The following is a 23,286-nucleotide window of genomic DNA, read 5'->3' on the forward strand; positions in this document are numbered from 1 at the left end:
AATGGACCTGAAGTCCAACAGGTGTGGATGAAAGCATGTGGCCCTAAATGGAGTCAGGTACGCGGAGACTGGAATCCTGCAGATCAACAAGGCGTACCACTGACACATGATGATCTAGTCTTGAAAACAAGAGTGGAAGCTATGATTACACGTGCGAAAGGAGTGTTAGGACCAAAGATAAATTATACTGAAATTACCAGGACAACTCAGAAAGAAGGAGAGCCATGGACAGAGTTTAGATGCAGATTTGAGAATGTATTTAGGGTCCATAGTGGCATATTGCCAGAAACACCTGTGTATGAACAACAATTGAAAAACGCTCTGATCCAACATTCCAATAAGGATATAAAAGCTTGGATACAGAAACATTGGATTGGACTGCCTACAGGCACATTGGAAGAAACACATACACACTGCTGTCATGCAGAAGAAGTCTTAAAGCAGAAAAAGACAAGAAACAGCGACAAAGGAGTGTATGTAGCACATGGAGATGATGAAATATATTACCAGCAGGGTAACTTAAGACAGCAGAAGCAGTGCAAACGCCCCAAAAAGCCATGGCAAAATAGACAAGGTGGACAGCCACAACATCAAGGACCATGGCAACCACAACAGCAGGGAGGGCCACCACGTGGTCCCCTGATTTGTTGGAACTGTGGAAGAGAGGGACATATGTATAGAAATTGTCCGAATCCACCTACTGAGGGAGCAGCAGGGAGAATTCCACAACGGAATAATCCTCCACAGCCACAGTATCCACAATGACTAGAATCCATAATCCATGATTCCACATCAGATAGGCAGTCTGATTGTGATATGGATCTGTGTGCCTTGCTGGGAAATCCGGTACCAAAACCAGAAGTGACTTTGTTGGTAAATGGACGACCAGTGACATTCCTTTGTGATACAGGAGCATGTACAACTACATGTAATGACAACATACCTGTCCATCAATTAAGCAACGAAATCTTTAGGGTTCGCTCTGCAAATGGACAAACATCAGACGTCCCTATCACCAAACCCATAACGTTGACAGATCCATTTGGCCTGACGTGTACTATGTCAGTGTTGAGCATGCCACAATGTCCAGTTAACCTCCTAGGACGAGACGGATTGACTGCATTGGGCTTGTCCATAATTGTGGAACAAGGGAAATTAGTTGTTGAACGCACAGGAGGCGTTAACATGGTAAGAGAAGAAAGCGATGACCCCACATTCCACTATTACTATACATTTGACATTTCAGAAGAAGATGCTGCAGGATGGGGTAAAGATGTCGTCTTGCAAGCGACAGCCCTACTAAAAAATCCTGAACAAAAGATGTCACCACCTGACCTGCATGTCACAATGTGGCATAAAGATCCTCCAGGTCCGGATGGTGACTATGAAACTAAATTGAAAAATGTTTCACCTGTGAAACTGACAATGACCGATTTGATTCATGATGGCAACTCAACAGCTGTCATAACAGTAACAGGCGCCACTGAAGATGTATCAAAATTGAGATTCACAGGTATGCCATTACATATGTCACTTTGTAAGCCATATTTGACAGAATGGCAAGAATTGGGACTGACAGTCATAACAGCTTTGTCAGCCTCTGATTGGAGTAGAGTTGGCCCACGAACGGAGTTCAGTCCATCAACCAAGTTGTATAAAGTGCCAGTTAATGTCTCATTGGTGCTGGCAGCTGGAACACACATTGATGTGTCCACTTCACAATCCTGAGTGTTTCAGTTGAGTCCTGAAGAAGATGATCTTCTCTCTTCTGTACCATCAGGATTGTGGACAACAGGTCCTTCAGACGTAGGACTGATTAAAAATGCACAACCTGTAGTTATAAGGCCAAAAACAGAATACAGACCATGTGTAAGACAGTATCCATTGAAACCTGATGCAATTGACGGAATCAGGCCGGTAATAGAGGATTTATTAACAGCAGGAGTAATAGTGCCATGTCCAGATTCACCATGTAACACACCCATATTTCCTGTAAAAAAGGCTCCGCCCTCAGTGGGATGGAGAATGATTCAAGATCTGCAGGCAGTAAATGCTGCTGTGATTAAAAGAGCACCATGTGTTCCAGATCCACACACCTTGTTAAATTCGCTGAGACCAAATTCTAATAGTTTCTCAGTAATTGACATAAGTAATGCATTTTTCTCTGTGCCAGTACACCCAGATAGTCAATTCTGGTTTGCTTTTACCTTTAAAGGACAACGATATACATTCACCAGATTACCGCAGGGTTACGCAGAGAGTCCAACTATTTATTCTCAAGTCATGTCAGCATGTTTAGCCAATTTCGTTCCACCGGCAGATAGCCAACTATTAGTGTATGTTGATGACATTCTGATTGCCTCTGACACGCGAGAAAACTGCATAACTGACACAGTAGCATTATTATGTTTCTTATTTGATAATGGCCACAGAGTGAGTAGAAACAAAGTTCAGTTGTGTAGGGATAAAGTAAAATATTTAGGACATGAATTATCAGCCACAGGGCGCACGATCCTGTCTGACAGGAAGGAAGCAATTTTACACGCTCCAAAACCACAAACCAAAAAGCAGATGATGTCATTTCTTGGACTGACAAATTACTGCAGGGCATGGATTCCTTGCTATGCAGAGTTGACTAGTCCACTTTCTGATTTGATGTACAAAGATGATATTTCAATGTCAACCGTGTTGGAATGGAACAAAGATGCTGAGGAAGCTTTTGTAAAAGTAAAACAAACATTAGTGTCATCCACAGTTTTGGCACTACCAGATTATAGTAAACCATTCATTCAAACAGTTGATTGTAAGAATAAGTTCATGACTAGTGTTTTGGTTCAAGTGTATGGCTCAAAATTGAGGCCAGTTGCCTACTACTCATCTAAATTGGATGCAGTAGCAAGTGCTTTACCACCATGTGTACAGGCTGTTATTGCAGCCTCTATGGCTGTTCAAAGTAGCAGTAATGTTGTTCTATTCCATCTGCTGACATTGAAAGTTCCACATGCAGTCTCTGCACTTCTGTTGCAGACAAACATGAGCCTTTTGTCCCCAGCAAGACATCTTTCGTGCATGTCCTTGCTATTATCACAGCCACACCTTACGATAGAGCGCTGTACAACATTGAATCCCTCCACATTGATACCTTTACCTGAGGATGGTGAGCCGCACAATTGTCTTGATGTAGCAACAGTTTGTACAAAAGCACACCCAGACCTCCGGGACACACCCATCCCAAACAGTACAATCGTGTATGTGGATGGTTCTTCCACTAAAAATGCTTATGGACAAACGCAATCTGGATATGCTGTCGTCACAAATTCAGAAGTATTAGATAAACATTGTTTGGCAGAAAATATCGATTGCCATATTATGGACAAATTTGGGATGTACCTGAGGAAGCCAATTTGGCGGATTACATGAGAAAAATGTTAGAAGGACAACGAGGGAGAGTTCCAAACACTGATGATCCCATTTCTCCACAGGAGGACCCTAAAGTGGTACCTGGAGACTGGGTGTTGATAAGAAGCATCAAGAGAAAACACTGGCATTCACCTAAATGGGAAGGGCCCTATCAAGTACTACTCACAACACCCACAGCTTTGAAAATTGGGGAAAGAAGTACATGGATTCATTTAACTCACTGTAAGAAAGTCATTTCTGCAGACACAGACAAACAGTAAGAACAGTAGGATAAGACTAGTAATAGTGTGTGAGCTTGGTGTTAAGATCCAGGTTAGACACGAAAGCTAGCAGAAGACATTAAGAAGCCACTGTTCTGAACATAGGTGTGCTGTAGTGTGCAGAAATGGCGAAAGAAAAAAATAAAAAGAACGAGGGTTTCTGGACCCCACGGACAGTCCTTGTTATGCTACTTTTCTTTTTTGAATTGGGATTATTATTAAAAGCCATGAGCACGGGACATGATAATAAGGATCACATCCACAGATTGCAGAGACCAAAAAGAAGTAACGAAGACCCCAGTCCGATAATAAATGCCACAGTACATAGCTGTAATGGGAATAATGCGTACCGATTTGGTGTACAAGCCTGCATTCCTAGAAATACATCTGTGATCATCTCTGTACCATATAGTGGTCTTACCCATGGAATGCCGGATGGTGACAGAGGGACTAATTACGGAAATAGTTTCTCATGGTATATGACCAACGATCAACAAGATAGGAGATGGGAAACGTTGGTAGCCGATGAATGGAGTAGATGGACACCAAGATGGGCACAAACCGAGTGGGCTAAGTACCAGAGTCAAATTCTCAAAATGTATCAAACAGATGATAAGCTGTCTATAGTGGTGAATACCACAGAAAAAGGAACCATATTCCCACCTGATATAGAGGGAGACTGTTGGTTGTTCCTCCTTTGGGTATACAAACAAGGAAAAGATCCGTATTTCCATTTCTTCCTCTGTGAAACAGATAGAGTACAGCAACCAATATTGACCGAATTAAGTACGTCAAAGGGGGTGTCCATACAAGCAAAGGGGGTGCCCATACAAGCAAAGGGGGTGCCCATACAAGCAAAGGGGGTGTCTGTACAAGGCACAAAAGACATGAAGGCAGATGACTGGTTCCTAATAACTACAGGAATTAGTGGACAAAATAACAATTGGCTTTTAATGGCAGAACAAGCAGGACTAGCAGCAAAGAAGGACTGTGTTATATGTATGGGACCCAGACCTATATTACAGGTAATACCGGCAGCATTACCCAAAGACTGTCTACTGACTGCTATGACACAGACATACATTGCGGCAAACAACAATTGTTCTAAGTGGGACAAGATCTATCCAGTGACCAAATTGACTAAGATTAAACCTTTATTCTCAAGCAAAGTTGGGCATGCTAACCATACATGTGTACACTTGACAGGGACAAGTAAGACTTTGGGTAGCTTAAACCACACCGCCTGGTGTAAGAATGTGGTCCATAGTACTCCCACATTCAAACCTGTCGGGAGGAGTGACGTATGGTGGTGGTGTGGGGATAACAGAATCTTTGACAGACTGCCACGGAATGTGTCAGGTTATTGTGCATTAATATCATTATTGTTACCAGTTGAAGCCATACCCATGACCCCTGAAGACGTTACGACATATGCAGCCTCTCTTATTCCTGAAGATTGGCAGAAAGGCATAGCCAGACATAGAGTGAAAAGAGATTGGAAAGGAGTGGGAAATCCAACATATATTGACGCAATAGGAGTCCCCAGGGGAGTGCCTGACGAGTATAAACTGGTTAATCAAATAGCAGCTGGATTCGAATCTTCCATCTGTTGGTGGTGCTCAATTAATAAAAACGTGGACAGAATAAACTACATCCACTACAATGTACAGAAATTAGGAAATTGGACTGAGGAAGGATTTAAGGCTGTCCATTCACAGTTAGAAGCCACGTCCCTTATGGCCTTCCAGAATCGTATTACTCTGGATATGTTGTTGGCAGAGAAAGGAGGTGTTTGTGCCATGTTCGGAGAACAATGCTTCACATTCATTCCCAACAACACGGCTGCAGACGGCAGTCTCACACAAGCCATTGACGGGCTGAGGACGTTGAACAGGAAGATGAAAGAGCACAGTGGAGTAAACACCGAAGGCTGGGATTGGTGGCTGGAAGGGATGGGAAAATGGAGGTCTTTGATTTCTTCACTATTAGTGTCTATAGCAGTATTTGCTGCAATTCTAACATTGTGTGGATGTTGTTGTATTCCATGTCTCCGAGGCCTTGTAAATAGAATGATAACCACAGCAATAAGTCCAGGACCAGGAGGGGGTCCGGCATCATATCCACTTCTGGGGACAGACGACAACAAGGAGGACGATGGCTCTCCTGACCTGTACCCAGACCAATGGAAGTATGATGACCCAGACACCGATGATGGTGACAATGACGACATCACCTCTGGGGTGTAAGCCTAGAGAGAGAACATACCATGATGAACCTCTTAGTGAAAATCTCAAAAAGAAGTGCTAAGCTGAGTGATGCCTACTGTATGTTTAACAGGCGATAAACAGGAGGGGAATGTTAAGGATTTTGTATATATGTTATCACTGTTAAACATTTGTACATTTGTCTTCTTTCTCATGAGAACGGTGTTGTGCTGTTTTGCACTTCACCCTGAGAATGTACGTGTTATTCAACCTTGTTTTAGCTTTGTCTTCTTTCTCATGAGAACGGAGATGTGCTGTTTTGCACCTGTCTTAATGCAATCCTGAGAATTCAATTTTGTTTTAGCACTCTGGGGTCAATCTGAGCTGGGAATGAAGGGCTGGATGTACTTATTATTATAATATAACTTTGTTTTCGCAGCCTCTAACGACTGGGAGTAAGAGAACGTTTTGACTATTGTGATGTGGTGTTTAGTGTGAAGGAGTGTGGAAGACAGGACACTTCAGGCAGATGCAGAACAGCTGATACCTGCAACAGACGAACGAGATGTGCTGACCTGAAAGTGTTGATGAATGGTCAACTATTGATGAATGACCGTTCTTGATGCAGTGTCCTCTGAGAGATCAGGATCATGGGTGTTCATCTTAGGTCCATGTCCCTGCTCTTCATGCACTGAAATTCCTCCAGATTGGAAGGGATTTGCATATTTCTCCTTTTATACTGGAGAAATATGCAAATCCCTTCCAGTCTGACTTTGAGGAACATTGTTTTTACCTGATGGCCACAATATGGCCATCAGGTATTGTGAAGACTTTTAACTAAGGAAGGCTGAACCCAAAATGCAGGCAACAAAGAGGCAAATGGTACATGCAAACACATAGGTGATTTATTGTTACAAAAAGAACAAAATATCCAAACAAGGGCAAAAAAAAGGCGTGGAAAAAGGGCCCAAAATAAACACACGAGCAGAGTTCAGCAGAGTAGAGCCGGGAGGAGACGGTGGCAAAGGAAGCAGAGGTATCGGCCGTATCTTCCTTCCATTATGATGGAGAATGTAAGATCATTGGCAAACAAAATGGATGAATTAACGTCACTTGTGATGTGTGTTTTGTGACAACATACAGGGCTCTGTAGTGAGTTTACCTGGCTTTCAGTTGGTGCGAGCGGACCAGAGCTGTGCTCACAGTGGCATAAAGAGAGGTGAGGGAGCTGCTGTCTACGTAAACAACAACAGGTGCAAATCAGGACACGTTACAGTGAAGGACCGTGTGTGTAAACCAGACAATGAACTGCTGGCAGTGAGTCTGCGTCCTTAATATTTGCTGAGGGAGTTTTCCCACGCCATCGTCCTCATAAAACACAAACACCATCATCACTGCCTCTTGTTGGATCCTCTTGCTTGCCTCTACTGGTGGTTGGCTCTCACTGCGGTATTGTATCACTTCCTGTTCCGGAGCACAGCGGTGTTTTTCTGTATCTGTTAGCTGTTTAATCTGCGCAGTTAGATTGATCTAGTTATCTAGATTACGATTTGTTTCCCAGTGTAATCTTTACGTGCCTTAACTAAAGCACTCCTTCTGCTGAATCACCTCTAAATTATTTACACATTATTCACTTTGCGTGTTTTTAGGAATCCGCTAGGTTAGCGTAGCTACTAGCTCTTAGCCGATTTAGCATGGCGGCTTCTCCTGTCTCTCCCGCACTTTTCTGCTCTGGGTGTGAAATGTTTAGTTATTCCTCGGCCTCCTTTAGCAGTAACGGTACTTGTAATAAGTGTAGCTTATTCGTAGCTTTGGAGGCCAGGCTGGGCGAATTGGAGACTCGGCTCCGCACCGTGGAAAATTCTACAGCTAGCCAGGCCCCTGTAGTCGGTGCGAACCAAGGTAGCTTAGCCGCCGTTAGTTCCCCCCTGGCAGATCCCGAGCAGCTGGGAAAGCAGGCTGACTGGGTGACTGTGAGGAGGAAGCGTAGCCCTAAACAGAAGCCCCGTGTACACCGCCAACCCGTTCACATCTCTAACCGTTTTTCCCCACTCGACGACACACCCGCCGAGGATCAAACTCTGGTTATTGGCGACTCTGTTTTGAGAAATGTGAAGTTAGCGACACCAGCAACCATAGTCAATTGTCTTCCGGGGGCCAGAGCAGGCGACATTGAAGGAAATTTGAAACTGCTGGCTAAGGCTAAGCGTAAATTTGGTAAGATTGTAATTCACGTCGGCAGTAATGACACCCGGTTACGCCAATCGGAGGTCACTAAAATTAACATTAAATCGGTGTGTAACTTTGCAAAAACAATGTCGGACTCTGTAGTTTTCTCTGGGCCCCTCCCCAATCGGACCGGGAGTGACATGTTTAGCCGCATGTTCTCCTTGAATTGCTGGCTGTCTGAGTGGTGTCCAAAAAATGAGGTGGGCTTCATAGATAATTGGCAAAGCTTCTGGGTAAAACCTGGTCTTGTTAGGAGAGACGGCATCCATCCCACTTTGGATGGAGCAGCTCTCATTTCTAGAAATCTGGCCAATTTTCTTAAATCCTCCAAACCGTGACTATCCAGGGTTGGGACCAGGAAGCAGAGTTGTAGTCTTACACACCTCTCTGCAGCTTCTCTCCCCCTGCCATCCCCTCATTACCCCATCCCCGTAGAGACGGTGCCTGCTCCCAGACCACCAATAACCAGCAAAAATCTATTTAAGCATAAAAATTCAAAAAGAAAAAATAATATAGCACCTTCAACTGCACCACAGACTAAAACAGTTAAATGTGGTCTATTAAACATTAGGTCTCTCTCTTCTAAGTCCCTGTTGGTAAATGATATAATAATTGATCAACATATTGATTTATTCTGCCTAACAGAAACCTGGTTACAGCAGGATGAATATGTTAGTTTAAATGAGTCAACACCCCCGAGTCACACTAACTGTCAGAATGCTCGTAGCACGGGCCGAGGCGGAGGATTAGCAGCAATCTTCCATTCCATCTTATTAATTAATCAAGAACCCAGACAGAGCTTTAATTCATTTGAAAGCTTGTCTCTTAGTCTTGTCCATCCAAATTGGAAGTCCCAAAAACCAGTTTTATTTGTTATTATCTATCGTCCACCTGGTCGTTACTGTGAGTTTCTCTGTGAATTTTCAGACCTTTTGTCTGACTTAGTGCTTAGCTCAGATAAGATAATTATAGTGGGCGATTTTAACATCCACACAGATGCTGAGAATGACAGCCTCAACACTGCATTTAATCTATTATTAGACTCTATTGGCTTTGCTCAAAAAGTAAATGAGTCCACCCACCACTTTAATCATATCTTAGATCTTGTTCTGACTTATGGTATGGAAATAGAAGACTTAACAGTATTCCCTGAAAACTCCCTTCTGTCTGATCATTTCTTAATAACATTTACATTTACTCTGATGGACTACCCAGCAGTGGGGAATAAGTTTCATTACACTAGAAGTCTTTCAGAAAGCGCTGTAACTAGGTTTAAGGATATGATTCCTTCTTTATGTTCTCTAATGCCATATACCAACACAGTGCAGAGTAGCTACCTAAACTCTGTAAGGGAGATAGAGTATCTCGTCAATAGTTTTACATCCTCATTGAAGACAACTTTGGATGCTGTAGCTCCTCTGAAAAAGAGAGCTTTAAATCAGAAGTGTCTGACTCCGTGGTATAACTCACAAACTCGTAGCTTAAAGCAGATAACCCGTAAGTTGGAGAGGAAATGGCGTCTCACTAATTTAGAAGATCTTCACTTAGCCTGGAAAAAGAGTCTGTTGCTCTATAAAAAAGCCCTCCGTAAAGCTAGGACATCTTTCTACTCATCACTAATTGAAGAAAATAAGAACAACCCCAGGTTTCTTTTCAGCACTGTAGCCAGGCTGACAAAGAGTCAGAGCTCTATTGAGCTGAGTATTCCATTAACTTTAACTAGTAATGACTTCATGACTTTCTTTGCTAACAAAATTTTAACTATTAGAGAAAAAATTACTCATAACCATCCCAAAGACGTATCGTTATCTTTGGCTGCTTTCAGTGATGCCGGTATTTGGTTAGACTCTTTCTCTCCGATTGTTCTGTCTGAGTTATTTTCATTAGTTACTTCATCCAAACCATCAACATGTTTATTAGACCCCATTCCTACCAGGCTGCTCAAGGAAGCCCTACCATTATTCAATGCTTCAATCTTAAATATGATCAATCTATCTTTGTTAGTTGGCTATGTACCACAGGCTTTTAAGGTGGCAGTAATTAAACCATTACTTAAAAAGCCATCACTTGACCCAGCTATCTTAGCTAATTATAGGCCAATCTCCAACCTTCCTTTTCTCTCAAAAATTCTTGAAAGGGTAGTTGTAAAACAGCTAACTGATCATCTGCAGAGGAATGGTCTATTTGAAGAGTTTCAGTCAGGTTTTAGAATTCATCATAGTACAGAAACAGCATTAGTGAAGGTTACAAATGATCTTCTTATGGCCTCGGACAGTGGACTCATCTCTGTGCTTGTTCTGTTAGACCTCAGTGCTGCTTTTGATACTGTTGACCATAAAATTTTATTACAGAGATTAGAGCATGCCATAGGTATTAAAGGCACTGCGCTGCGGTGGTTTGAATCATATTTGTCTAATAGATTACAATTTGTTCATGTAAATGGGGAATCTTCTTCACAGACTAAAGTTAATTATGGAGTTCCACAAGGTTCTGTGCTAGGACCAATTTTATTCACTTTATACATGCTTCCCTTAGGCAGTATTATTAGACGGTATTGCTTAAATTTTCATTGTTACGCAGATGATACCCAGCTTTATCTATCCATGAAGCCAGAGGACACACACCAATTAGCTAAACTGCAGGATTGTCTTACAGACATAAAGACATGGATGACCTCTAATTTCCTGCTTTTAAACTCAGATAAAACTGAAGTTATTGTACTTGGCCCCACAAATCTTAGAAACATGGTGTCTAACCAGATCCTTACTCTGGATGGCATTACCCTGACCTCTAGTAATACTGTGAGAAATCTTGGAGTCATTTTTGATCAGGATATGTCATTCAAAGCGCATATTAAACAAATATGTAGGACTGCTTTTTTGCATTTACGCAATATCTCTAAAATCAGAAAGGTCTTGTCTCAGAGTGATGCTGAAAAACTAATTCATGCATTTATTTCCTCTAGGCTGGACTATTGTAATTCATTATTATCAGGTTGTCCTAAAAGTTCCCTAAAAAGCCTTCAGTTAATTCAAAATGCTGCAGCTAGAGTACTGACGGGGACTAGAAGGAGAGAGCATATCTCACCCATATTGGCCTCTCTTCATTGGCTTCCTGTTAATTCTAGAATAGAATTTAAAATTCTTCTTCTTACTTATAAGGTTTTGAATAATCAGGTCCCATCTTATCTTAGGGACCTCGTAGTACCATATCACCCCAATAGAGCGCTTCGCTCTCAGACTGCAGGCTTACTTGTAGTTCCTAGGGTTTGTAAGAGTAGAATGGGAGGCAGAGCCTTCAGCTTTCAGGCTCCTCTCCTGTGGAACCAGCTCCCAATTCAGATCAGGGAGACAGACACCCTCTCTACTTTTAAGATTAGGCTTAAAACTTTCCTTTTTGCTAAAGCTTATAGTTAGGGCTGGATCAGGTGACCCTGAACCATCCCTTAGTTATGCTGCTATAGACGTAGACTGCTGGGGGGTTCCCATGATGCACTGTTTCTTTCTCTTTTTGCTCTGTATGCACCACTCTGCATTTAATCATTAGTGATCGATCTCTGCTCCCCTCCACAGCATGTCTTTTTCCTGGTTCTCTCCCTCAGCCCCAACCAGTCCCAGCAGAAGACTGCCCCTCCCTGAGCCTGGTTCTGCTGGAGGTTTCTTCCTGTTAAAAGGGAGTTTCTCCTTCCCACTGTAGCCAAGTGCTTGCTCACAGGGGGTCGTTTTGACCGTTGGGGTTTTACATAATTATTGTATGGCCTTGCCTTACAATATAAAGCGCCTTGGGGCAACTGTTTGTTGTGATTTGGCGCTATATAAAAAAATTGATTGATTGATTGTTTACATCCCACCAGCGGCAGACATGTCGAGGGCCAGTGATGTCATCACCTCCGCAACAGCGAGGCTGCATCCCAGTGCATTTATTGCCATCTCTGGAGATTTTAACCACATTAAGGCCCCCTGACACTTGCATGACTTTGATCTGTGCACTTGCACCCACTCTGCTGTGCACGAGAGTAAACTCATCTCAAACCCATTGTAAACTGTGCACGGCTTCGTGCAAGTGCGCAAAGAAAATTTTGAAATGTTCAAAATCTCCATCATGCATTAATGACGTGAACTTCAAGTGAGCACTGTGCAAACAATTCAAAAACACGGCGTGTGAGTGTGTGCGGATGCGTCACATCAGAGCGCAGCTCGTCTGAACAATTATAACGAGATGTTAAATCGATCATAAATATGCTTTTACAACTGCACACAAGAAGGAAAGAACATGCAACTGTTCTGCCAAGCCATGGCAATGTAAACATGACAAATAATGACCTTTACAGAAGCTTCCAATGCATTCTCCACCTCACTGAGCGCACACGCACCAGAGAGAGAGAGAACAGCTACAGCTGGAGCAGTCTGCTGTGATTCCGGAAGCGATTAGAGGTGTTTTCAACAGCCAAGTCTGAGAGAAAATGATTAACCCGCTACAAAATAACTATTTTATATATGCCGTATCCAGTGCACAACAGAGCTCACTCTCACCTGGAGGCAGCACTGTGAGAGTCATGTTCTTTGACTTCTCCAGTGCATTTACAACCACCCGGCCTGGCCTGCTCAGCGATAAGTTACGTGACATGAAGGTGGAGGCTCCACTGGTGGCCTGGATTACCTGGATTACCTCACGGGCCACCCACAGTATGTGAGGCTTCAAGACATTACATCAGACACCATCAGGAGCAGCACGGGGGCACCACAGGGGACGGTCCTTTCTCCCTTCCTGTTCACACTCTACACCTCAGACTCCAGGTTCTGGTCACAGTCCTGCCACCTGCAGAGGTTCGTGGACGACTCTGCCATTGTGGGCAGTGACCAGGAGGCTGAGTACAGGTTTCTGGAGTGGTGTGGACTCAACGTATCTAAGACGAAGGAGCTGGTGGTGGACTTCAGAAGATGAAAGACCTGTCCGAACCCAGTTACCATCAGTGGAACTGAGGTGAACACTGTGGACTACTACAAGTACCTGGGTGTCCACATGGACAACAAACTGGACTGTAAACACAGATGTTGTGTATAAGAAAGATCAGAGCTGTGCTTCCTCAGGAGGCTTTCAAGGTCTGCAGAAATATGTTGCTGATGTTTTATCATTCGGTGGTCTCCAGCATCATCTTCTAAGCCAAGAGTGAAAACCTCCATCTGGAGGCAAGATGTTTAAAATCGCTGTGCAAAGGCTGGGAGCCGTCCTTCACAATAGAAGAAGCAATCTGATGTCACTGCTTCTTTTACAGGGAAGCTAGATAGAGCTGTGACTCCCCAATCGGCTTACTGGACCACTTCACTGTCTGATTAAGGGAATTCCTCTCCTTTAAAGACGAATGTCCAAACCCTGCCTCCAAAGAAAAGGATAAAATCAATTCAACAAAGGCAACATAAAACAGACATAATGGTTTGGTCAGGATGCTGAGGAAACTGCACAGCATCATGGACAACACCTCCCACCCCCTGCATGCCACACTGACGTCCTGTCAGCCACAGACTGAGACCACCGAGGTGACATACAGACCACTGCAGGAGGTCCTTCCTACCTGTGGCAATCAGACTGTAAAACTCCTCCTCCTTCTGCAGGATGAATACATAAGAGTTATGTGCAAGATTGTCAAACATCTTGTGCAATATATCTTGCAGTCATTTTGCATAAATTTGTAGTACTTATTGTAAAAAAAAAATTGATTGATTGATTTCTATTTAATATTAACACCAGGCTCATCATCTTCAACCGCTTATCTGGGACTGGATCGTGGGGCACCAGAGCTGTGAAATGAAAATCCAAGGAAAATTTGCCAGGGGTCTGACAACTTGGGTTTGGTGCCCACAGGACCCCAGAAACCAAATTCATTTTTTATCTAATGATACATTTTCAGCATCTCCTGGAAGAAAAAAAATTCAAAATTAGTGGATATTTAAATGATCCTACATTCAACCTTTTATTTGACCTGTCAATGATGATGTTGAAATAACAGAATATGACGTGGAAGTTGGACCTGGAATGATTTTCCTTTTAACTGGAAACCAACATCAACTGCATCAACTCAGAACAATTAAACTACATGAAATTCATGAAGACTGAAAAGACTGTTAAAGCTGAAATGCCACAGCTAAAGCTTGGAGAATACTTTGAAAATCAGGGTAAAATATCAACAACATACCTTATAGTAAAAAAGTCACATATATTCTTGTGTAAATTCCTGTAAATCCACTCAAAGCCACAGTGTCTTTTTCCAATGAAAGAAAGTCTAGATTAATCCTGAAATCCTGTTTGAACAGTGCAATGTTTATTTTCCAAGGAGAGAAAAATTCTTATGGTGTTTCTTGACGGCACAAGATGCAGTTCTCTTTTGTATGTGTTCAAATTCAAAATTCAAATTCAAATTTATTAATTTATATAGCGCCAATTCACGACGAACTCGTCTCAAGGCGCTTCACACAACATAAAACAACAACAAAAAACTGAATTAAAAATTTAAAACAATAAAAAGATGACCATAAAAGAATACAAGAATAAAAACACATCATAACACTAATGATAAAACAGGGAAAACAAATGAGTCTTTAAACGTGACTTAAAAGTCTCCACAGTATCAGACTGCCGAATGTGTGCCGTGAGATCGTTCCACAGCTGGAGCACGGTAGGAGAAAGCTCTGTGACCGGCAGACTTTTTATTCACCCTGGGAACACACAGAAGTCCTGCACCCTGAGAACGCAGGGCCCGAGCCGGTACATAGGGCCTTACCAGGTCAGCCAGATAGGGAGGTGCAAGTCCATGAACAATTTTATAAACTAATAACAGTACTGGTGTAATGTGGTCAAACTTTCTGCTTTGTGTCAAAAGTCTGGCAGCAGCAATTTGAACCAGTTGAAGACCCCTAATCCTGGACTGCGGTAAACCAGAAAACAGAGCATTACAATAGTCCAATCTAGAAGAGACAAATGCATGAATCAAAGTCTCAGCATCAGCCATAGACAGGATGGGACGAATCTTCACTATATTTCACAAATGGAAGAAAGCAGTCCTTGTAATGTCTCTAATGTGGAGATCAAAGGACAACGTAGGATCAAAAATTACTCCAAGGTTCCTCACTTTATCCGTATGATGTATAACACACGAACCTAAGCTAAAGTGCTATCTGATCAAATTGATGCCGATACCTCGCTGGACCAAGAACCATAACTTAAGTCTTATCAGAATTTAAAAGTAGGAAGTTACTAGACATCCAACTTCTTACTGATACAAGGCAATCTTCCAAAGATTTTATGTGAATGAGATTACCAGCAGTTATTGGCATGTACAACTGAGTGTCATCAGTATAGCAATGAAAGGGAATCCCAAAGTGCCGCAGTATATTCCCAAGGGCTGCTACATAAAGGGAAAAAAGCAGGGGGCCTAAAACGGATCCCTGCGGAACCCCAAACTTCATGTCCCTGCGATCAGAGGAGATGCCATTACACAATACACAGTAAGAACAACTGGACAGGTATGACGTCAATCATGCAAGAGCAGTTCCAGTAATCCCAAAGTAATTTTCCAGCCTATTGAGTAAAATATGATGATCCACAGTATCAAACGTAGCACTAAGATCCAACAGCACCAAGACTGTAGTGGTATCTGAGTCCACTGCTTGCAAAAGGTCATTCACTACTTTAGTAAGTGCTGTCTCTGTGGAGTGATATTTTCTAAAAACAGACTGCAGTGGCTCAAAAAGATTATTCTCAGTGATGTAGTCCACGAGCTGTCGCGAAACCACTTTTTTCCCAGGATTTTAGAACAAAATGATAGATTTGATATCGGTCTATAATTTTTCAATACACTAGGGTTGAGATTGGATTTCTTAAGTAATGGTTTAATCACTGCAGACTTGAAACATTTAAGAACAGATCCAGAAGTTAATGAGAGATTTATAATTTCCAGCACAATTGGTCCAAGAGTGGGCCACAGGTCCTTAAACAGTTTTGTTGGTATAGGATCAAATAAACAGGTTGTGCTTTTCGTAGACGTCATGAGTTTCGTCAGCGCGCCTAGTGAGATACCATCAAAATCTGTAAATCTGGGTAACACCTCAGTGGGCGCATCCACCTCCATAGCAGTATGCGGTGGCTGGACCAAAGCCTGCTGAGATATGCTCAACCTAATATCCTCAATTTTCTTCTCGAAATAGTCCAAGAAGTCCTGTGCTGAAAAGGGAGAGTGATTAACAGGTGGCTGTCCGTGAATGAGAAATGCTACAGTTTCAAACAAAAACTTTGAATTATGCTTGTTTTTATTGATCAAATCAGAATAATAGGCACGCTTTGTAGCCAGTAGTGCATGCTTATAATCTGTATAATAATTATAATAATAATGTGTTCATGAATTTAATTCAACCCAGTGCCAATTCCACAGATTTTTGATTCCTTATTAAACTTTTTCAAACAGTCTTTCTCGCCATCTTCCTCCTCTCCAGCATCGCTCCGTGACACAGACATGCTGCAAAATTCTTCTTTTAAAAACTTGATGGCTCTAAAAAATCTCAAAAGGTCAAAAGGTCACATTCTGTTTCCTATGTTTATGCTCGTACAGCAGAGGGTATTTTAGCACTGTGTTATATTTAAATGTTTCAGTAATTTTCTCCTGATCCTCTGCTCAGCTTTGCTCCTCAAAGGCTCAAAGCCTCTTGCAGATACTGTCAAGAAAGATGACTTTAAGCTTGCTTTCAGCTTGTTTTCATCTTGGAATATAATACGTGCCATGGGATTAATACACATGTTGTTGGAATAAACTGGACAGTGTTTGGTACTTTCCCGGAGTAAGTGAGGTCATACTGGACTTTTCCATTGCAGATGGAGAGGCCCACGGAATGAACTCAGTGGTGAAGACGATGGAATACGTCTAAAGATGATTCTAACATAACAAGTATGATTAAATGAACTATTAATGTAATAAAAGTAAGAGTTGATTAGAAAAAGGTGTGTTACAAATAAGTGAAATTAATGATTATATGAGTTGTTTTTCATAAAGGGTGCAGTTAGAGAGAAAGAGGGAGAAGTTGTTTTTAGTGCAGAGGCAGAGACAAAAGAAGGAAGTTAGTGATGTTGCAAGCGAGGCCAGAAGAGCTGATGATAAAAACAACTGATCAAATAATTAAGACATGATAGAATATGAAATGAATAATAAGGAATGAAAATGTTTGTATATGATCATATGAATTGTTTTTATGTGAAAGGGAGTTGTAATGAAATGATTGAATATGACTGATGTGATTCTAAAAACATGATTTAAATAGCATGAATTCTCGGAAAAGCTGATGTGTTAAGCAGAAAACAGGAACTTGCACAATAGAGTTACTGGCAGCCGGGAAATGAGTTCTGCAGATGGCTTCCAGTAAAAGGAAGGAGTACGGAGGAGGTTTTGAGTCACCATCATCCCCATGGTAAACAGATCAACTGAACAACAACAAGAGTCAAGCATATATAAGCTGCAAAACAACAGGAAACGGGGTTATTCTTCCAGGGAGAGGTGCTGTTGTCACTTCTCCCCTGCTACGAGGAGATCACAAGACTTGACCATCTTGTGAGCTGCAATTGGAATCGAGGAGTGAGAGGATTGGAGACATAAGAGATTATTTGAGAGAGTTTTCAACTCCCACTCAGGCCGTCCAGTCACGGAGTAGCAGAGCATTGGAGAATAATCACTGGCCTTAAGTCTGAGTGGGGAAGTTTCAACGTTTTCTCTCTCAAGGAACATTGCATCATACCAGAATGGATTAGATCAACTTTTGGCTGATTGAAGAAGGAATAAACTCTTATGTGGATTTATTTCCTGAAGGAGCTCTTATGTGGATTTATTTCCTGAAGGATTACAACATCACACAAGGATCGTGGTCAGCTAACAACTAATAGCTGATGAAGAGGAAATCAAGTTCATCGAACTGGGGATTTTAACATCAAAAAACCTCCTTCCCTCACTCCTAGAAAAATTGTTAAGAAGTTAATCCAGTCCAGTCAGAGTAAGATCAGACAGCATTATTGAATCAAAAACAAAAATCTCTGCCAATTTTTATTCTGATTATATTTGAATTACTGTTGTGAAATTATTATCATATAACCTACTTTGATTATGTTGTCAGCACTTGCAAAACCTGCAATAAATTTCCAAGCATGCAGTTAAAGTGCTAAGGCTCGGACATTGGATTTATTGATTCTTCTTAAGGTGTAAAAGTTAATGTTTTTTGGGTGTACAACATCAAAAAGTGCTCTAAAAGGTTAGTCTGGTTTTTAATGAAATTAACGCATCCTGGGGACTCGCTGTACGAGTCACTAAATTTAAAATCTAGCAACATTCCAAGAGCCCTGATCCATAAGAGGAGAGCTGCCGTTAACGGGCGTGGCCGGCTCGTATCCTGGTTCCAGAGGAGGCTATTCGACCGGGGTGCGAGATCAGCATCAGCGGGGTGGACGTCCGGATGGAGGCAGTGAGCGGCTAGACGAATCTCCTCGCCACCAGCTTGAACAGCCTTTGTGCAGCCCTGCCGGGTAATACCCGTGGAGACACGAAGGTCGGACCCCAGAGACGGAGAGCTGGTTTTATAACGGGATCTGACAATACTACTTTGGTTCCAAAATATGATTACAGTCACCTGTTTTTTAAGACAAATTACTAGTTCTACACTGTCCTGCCCCAACATTTGGACTGTGTTGCAAGCCTTAAATGCAGGAATGGATAAATATTACTAATATTACTATTAATATTCTACATGCAAACTTTCTGGGGAGAATGAACAGATTAAGAATTTCATTGTGTGGTATAACTGCCTGTTTTTACTGTGAACATGACAATAAAAAACTCTTAACTCTTAGTACTCTTACAAGGACTAGATGTTAGAATCCCTCAGTACAACGCTGGTGCTGGGGATTTCCTCTCGATTGGGGTTGGATTGAGGGATGTCCACCTGGTTCCTCCAATACGACACATCATCAGTTGTGCACTCCAGCTTCATTGGGTGTTTTGGCCTTTTGTCACAACACACCCTCACCCGAGGCTGGCTCCACAACGAAGACACATTGACAGCATCTGGACCAAAGGACTAGGTCTGGGCACAAGCTGGTCACTGCAATTTCGGGTGAGAATATGAACTTCTAATTTAAGTCTACCCACATTTTCCAATTCCAGGCTGCATTCAATGGACATGCATCTGGAGGCAATCTGTTGGTCGGCCATTTTTCCCCTTCCCGGACGAAAGATGTTGGTTGCCGGAAGGTAGTCTGGGCTTCAAGGGGCATGGTGCTGATGGTTAGCCTCTTGCTCTCCAGTGCAGCAGCCAGGCACTTCAGCACTTTGTTGTGGTGACAGCGTCAACAGCGTCAACAGCAAATTCACTGATTATCACCTCGTTTCTGCTTCAAACTGCCTCCAGTCATCATCTGTCTCAGCCACAGATAGCTGACGTTTTTCTACAACAATCATTTCCACATAAACTCAGCATTATTTCATCATAAAAGACGGACGAAGTGATCAGAGCACCATCATCTCAATGCAGCAGTAACGACTCACCAATTATCACCTTGTTTTCTGCTTAAAATGTCCTCGTTTCTGCTTCAAACTGACTTTCAAATAAGAGGTTTTATTTTGTCATCTGATGGTTAATAATCACATTATTCCCTTTGATCGCTTTGGGTGTAGAGAGTCAGACTCAGACGTGCTGCTGTGGTCCCAAATGACACATGCGCAGTGAAGGCAGGGCGGACTGATTTTTATGGGGGACCGTTTGGTCAGTGACACCATTAAGATCTGAATTGTACCACTGACCAAGGCTTTTGATGGGCTTCTGGGCGAGCTGGCCCTGGACGATGGAGATGCTGTGAAATTTACTGGGTTTAATCTCCATTTGTGCCCACCTGATGTTTCCCTGGAGTTTATCCAGCAGGCGTTTGGTGCATGCTTTAGTTGTTGTTATGGTGTCATGTCATCCATATATACCCTGATTGGAGGAAGCCACAGCCCGCTCTTCAGGCGTTCCCCTCCAACCGCCCATCGAGATGCTCGAATGACTAACTATTGCCATGGTGAAGGCCAGTGGGGAGATGGTGCAGCCTGCCATTATGCCTATCTCCAAGTGCTGCCAGGCGGTTGTACCAGCCCGAGCTCTAAAGCAGAACTGGATGTCCTGGAAATAGGCTTTGACTAGCCTTGTGATGCGCTCAAGGACTTGGAAGAAGTGGAAGGCTGCCCACAGCACCTCATGAGGCACTGACCCAAAGGCATTGGAAAGGTCTAAGAAAACCACATGCAGATCTTTCTTTTCCTTGTTGGTGGTTGGACCTGGTGGCAGATGACATTTACATGTTTCAGGCATCCTGAGAAGCCACTTATTCCTGCCTTCTGCACTGAGGTGTCGAAACAGTTGTTCTTTTGCAAGAATGCTGAGAGTCTTTGGGTCACAACACTGAAGAAAATCTTTCCTTCCACATTCAGTAAGCTGATCTGATGGAATTGGGTGATGGTTAAGGAGTTCTTCTCTTTGGGAATCAGGATCCTTCTTGCACTTTGCCATGTCTTACGTATGATACCTATTTCCCATGCCACTTTCATTTGCTTCCAGAGGACCTTCAAGATGTGTGGTGCGTTCTTATAGAGCCTATATGGAACACCCCTGGGCACAGGGGCTGATGCTGTTCTTGCCCATTTACTGTATTCTCAACATCGCTCCATGTTGGGGGTCTTGTGATCAGCTGGTGCTCAGGTGGTTGAATTGGTGGCATGTCATCAGGCTGGCACATGCCTCTGGTTGTCAGAGTAGGGGAGGTGATGGTCTAGTGGTTAAGGCGTTGGGCTTGAGACCAGAAGATCCTCGGTTCAAATCTCTGCCTGACTGGAAAATCACTAAGGCCCTTGGGCAAGGTCTTTAATCCCCTATTACTCCCAGTGTGTAGTGAGTACCTTGTATGGCAGCACCCTCACATCGGGGTGAATGTGAGGCATTAATGTAAAGCACTTTGTGCATCTGATGCAGATGGAAAAGCACGATATAAATGCAGTCCATTTACCATTTCCTCTAGCTCCATCACAGGCACTTTAAGAGCCCTGGTTTTCTCCTTGACACAGAGGTCTTTGGCAAACCTGTAGGGGTCTCTGTAGAAGGCAGTATTGCTTGCTCTTTCTTTTTATGCTGCCTTCTCAGACATTCTGGTTGTCGCAGCATTGCAAGGTACTACTTGATGTTACCCTGTAGCACCTGAATTCCTCCCCTTTCCAGTTCTGTACCCTTCTTCCACTGTTTTCTTAGGGACCTTCTCTCTTTCACAAGTCGCTCAATCGTCTGGTGCTTCCTGGACTTGGGATGGGCTGAATTAAATCAAATCAAATCAATTTTATTTATATAGTGCCAAATCACAACAAACAGTTGCCCCAAGGCGCTTTATATTGTAAGGCAAGGCCATACAATAAATACGGAAAAACTCCAACGGTCAAAACGACCCCCTGTGAGCAAGCACTTGGCAACAGTGGGAAGGAAAAACTCCCTTTTAACAGGAAGAAACCTCCAGCAGAACCAGGCTCAGGGAGGGGCAGTCTTCTGCTGGGACTGGTTGGGGCTGAGGGAGAGAACCAGGAAAAAGACATGCTGTGGAGGGGAGCAGAGATCAATCACTAATGATTAAATGCAGAGTGGTGCATACAGAGCAAAAAGAGAAAGAAACACTCAGTGCATCATGGGAACCCCCAGCAGTCTAAGTCTATAGCAGCATAACTAAGGGATGGTTCCTGAAGGTTCCTTCTGAGTACCGAGGTCCCTGCGCTTCACACTAAATCTCTCTGTGCCATAGCTGTAGATGGTCGCTCCTGTTTTTTCCAGTTTTCTTTCGACACCCCATTTCAGACCTTCTAGGAGATGTACGAGGTCTCTATTGATGGTTCTCCATTCCTTTTACTGGCCGGATTTGAGCCATAGTATTTGGGGCTTTTGTCCTTTCATTTTCCTCTCTGCTACTGGCTGTGGCTGGATGGGGTCTGGGGTCTAGGGTCTGGGCTTGTGCTCGTTAGTGGAGCCGTGCTTGGCTGAGCTTCGTCTGGGGTGCTGATACCCTCTGGGCTGTGGTGACTATCATACCACTGGGCTTCATTCAACTGATTTTATATTAACTAATGAGATTATGTCGAACACACAAAACATGAAATATGTAATTGATGCTGTCTACAGTGAAACAGAAGTCAAAGTAAATGTAGGAATCACTGCTTTTTTGTCCACATCGTCTCAAACTTATTCTGATTTGTGGTTGTAGTTTAACAATGCTGTCAGTTTGAAGAAGAATTAAGTAAACCAACATAAAAGGTTAATGAGTCTCCAACTCCCTGGGACGCGATGTCAGCGCTATGTGGGACTTGAACCCAGAATTACTACATCTTGTCAGGCTTTTTGGTTTTCCAATGAACTACCTGCTTAACTTTGAAGAGTATCTTGATAATGACTGAAATGTAAAGAAACGCTTTAGATTATTGTTGTTACGGTAGCACTTGGGCATGTCAAGAGCTTTTATTGTGAAAGGTTAGAATGGGAAATTTGTCTCGTCCTCCATGCGGAGTGGTTCAGTCATCACGTTTAGCTAAATGCAAACGTCTGAATGTAGAGATGCCGAGGCTGTGTTATGTGAACAATCTGTTTATTCCAGAACATGTAACAGATTTCCACAGATTACTTTAGAATTCCGCTGTAAGTATCAGCAGTGCGCTGATGCTCCATCAGATGACCTTTCCTTGTGCATTTGGAGCCTAAAACCTGCGGGTGTTTTTCTCATCTTTACTTGTGTTCTGTGTCCACATCCTCGTTATTCATATCAAATCTATCATGACACATGATCGCGATGGTTTCATCGCTCAAGATGAAGTCAGAGTGCGGCCTGCAGCGTCCGAGTACTCACTGTCTCTGAGAGGCTTCTTCACATGGACTCGGAGCTCTTTGGGAAACCTCCTCCAGTCTAAAACCACATCACATGACACAAGTGTCAACAGGTGACCTAAACCACATCCTGAGTTCATTACAAACATCAAATTTTGTGACATTTAAAAGCCAGCTGAACCACAGGGGGCACAAAGAACAACAGTCCACATGTGACAGCAGAAGGCTGAGCCACATTTGCTCCTCCTCAGAGGAACATGA

At 42.8% G+C, this 23,286-nt stretch overlaps 1 protein-coding gene across 1 annotated transcript in view; it reads right to left on the reverse strand.

Moving 5' to 3' along the window:
* polr3glb (polymerase (RNA) III (DNA directed) polypeptide G like b) overlaps positions 1-23,286 on the reverse strand; it is a 123,531-nt gene that overhangs the window by 46,204 nt on the left and 54,041 nt on the right. Inside the window, exon 4 of the mRNA XM_034173729.1 lies at positions 23,048-23,104. Coding sequence (XP_034029620.1) covers positions 23,048-23,104 — 57 coding nt within the window. The remainder of the gene's footprint in view (positions 1-23,047; positions 23,105-23,286) is intronic.

This window comes from Thalassophryne amazonica, chromosome 7, assembly GCF_902500255.1.
Source record: "Thalassophryne amazonica chromosome 7, fThaAma1.1, whole genome shotgun sequence".
Taxonomy (NCBI): Eukaryota; Metazoa; Chordata; class Actinopteri; order Batrachoidiformes; family Batrachoididae; genus Thalassophryne; species Thalassophryne amazonica.